General features: G+C 31.3%; 1 protein-coding gene across 1 annotated transcript in view; it reads left to right on the top strand.

Moving 5' to 3' along the window:
- Positions 1-970: 970 nt before the first annotated feature.
- EMH_0008750 (uncharacterized protein) overlaps positions 971-1644 on the top strand; it is a gene marked incomplete at both ends in the record, with an annotated part of 1098 nt that continues 424 nt past the window's right edge. The window contains 2 exons of the mRNA XM_013498443.1: positions 971-1021; positions 1538-1644. Of these exons, the coding sequence (XP_013353897.1) occupies positions 971-1021; positions 1538-1644 (158 nt within the window). The remainder of the gene's footprint in view (positions 1022-1537) is intronic.

The raw sequence follows: 1644 nt of genomic DNA, 5'->3' as shown, positions 1-1644 counted from the left end.
ATTTGTTTTGTAATTTATGAAAAAAAAATTAAATTTAAAAGAATAAAAAAAAGCAGATGTTCTGGTGTATCTGCAGGTCGAGGTGGTGCTGAGATGATCGTTGCAGTACCACTGGGGCTTTTGCCGCCTAAACGACGAAATTTTTTCTTTTTTTGAAAAAAAAAATAAAAATAATTAATTTGATTCAAAATATTTGTTGTTCTGACTTTTATTTTTCAATTGGCGGTCTGTGGAGTGCATATTTTTCTGTTGCTGCCTCCGTCGTTCGTTCTGCGTCGGCTTCAGGTTTCTGGTGCCGCCTGCTTTTTTTTCTTTTTATTTATTTTTGTTTTTTTCTTTTTTTTTCTTTTTTTTCTTTTTTTTTGCTTTTTTTTCTGTTTGCCGATGAAAAGAGGATTAAAACAAGTCCATTTACCTCTGGGTTGCTGCAGCCGCTCGCCTGCTGCTCGATACACCGGCGGAACAATTTGTGTGAAAAAACAAAATATTATACAAATTAAATAAATTAAATTTTGTTTATTTGAAAAAATAAATTTAATTTTTTTATTTTTTTATAAAATTATAAAACTTTTCTTTCTTTTCGTTTCCTCGATTTCAGCATCATGGTGCTGCAGCTGCCCGATATACCGCAACCTTCGGTATATAAAATAAATTAATTAAATTAAATAAATAAATTAAATTAATTAATTAAATTAAATAAATTAATTAATTTAAAAAAATAAATAAATTAAATAAATTAATTAAATAAATTTTGCACTGGATTCATTTTATTAGTTTTACATGCTAAACGAGGTGTATAAATTCAACTTTTTTTATTTTCTTTTTAATTGTTATATTAAGCAAATAAAACAATAAATTAATTATTTTGTTTTATTTATTTTATTTTTAATTAATGAAATAAAAACATATATATATAAAATAATAAATATATGTTTTTTATTTTTTTTTTATTTTGTTTCTGCTGCGGTGTATGCTGAAGGGGGAAACGGAAGATGACGCCATCGACTTACACCCCAACGAAGTAAACCAAATAAAAAAAAAATAAATAAAAAATAAATAAATAAATAAATAAATAAATAAAATCCTTTTTTATACTATTTTACTTGTTTAATTTTGTTTGTTTTATTTCTTTTAGAAAACTGTACATATTTTCTTTTCTTTTTTTATTTTCTTTCTTTTGTTTATTTCTTTTTTTTTATTTTTTTTTATTTTTTTTTATTTTTTTTGTTTTCATATCATCAGGGTCCTCTCCCCCCCTCAGCTCCAATCCACGGAGGTACTTTCCTTATAGAGACAGCGGGGCCCTTCGCGCCGCAGTTTAACCGCAGCAGCAGCAGCAGCAGCAGCAGCAGCAGCAGCAGTTGCTGCAGCAGCAGCAGCTGCAGCAGCAGGAGTTTATTTGGGTTTTGTAGTTGTTTAGGGTTTGATAGAAGCTGCACAGCAGCAAGAGAAACAACAAAAGCAGAAACAACAGATGGGGGGTTCACTGGGGTGTATAGGCAGGTCACCTCTCCTCTTCCTTCTTCTTTTATTTCAGCTCCACTCAGCAGCAGCAGCAGCAGAGCACCAGCAGCAGCACCAGCAGCAGCAGCAGCAGCAGCAGACGCGGGCACTTATTACACCCAACACTGGAACACGATTCAA

Source organism: Eimeria mitis, genomic scaffold (assembly GCF_000499745.2).
Source record: "Eimeria mitis Houghton genomic scaffold, Emh_scaff342, whole genome shotgun sequence".
In the NCBI taxonomy this organism is placed as follows: domain Eukaryota; phylum Apicomplexa; class Conoidasida; order Eucoccidiorida; family Eimeriidae; genus Eimeria; species Eimeria mitis.
Note: the sequence above shows the minus strand (reverse complement) of the source record. Positions and strands in the feature narration are given on the sequence as shown.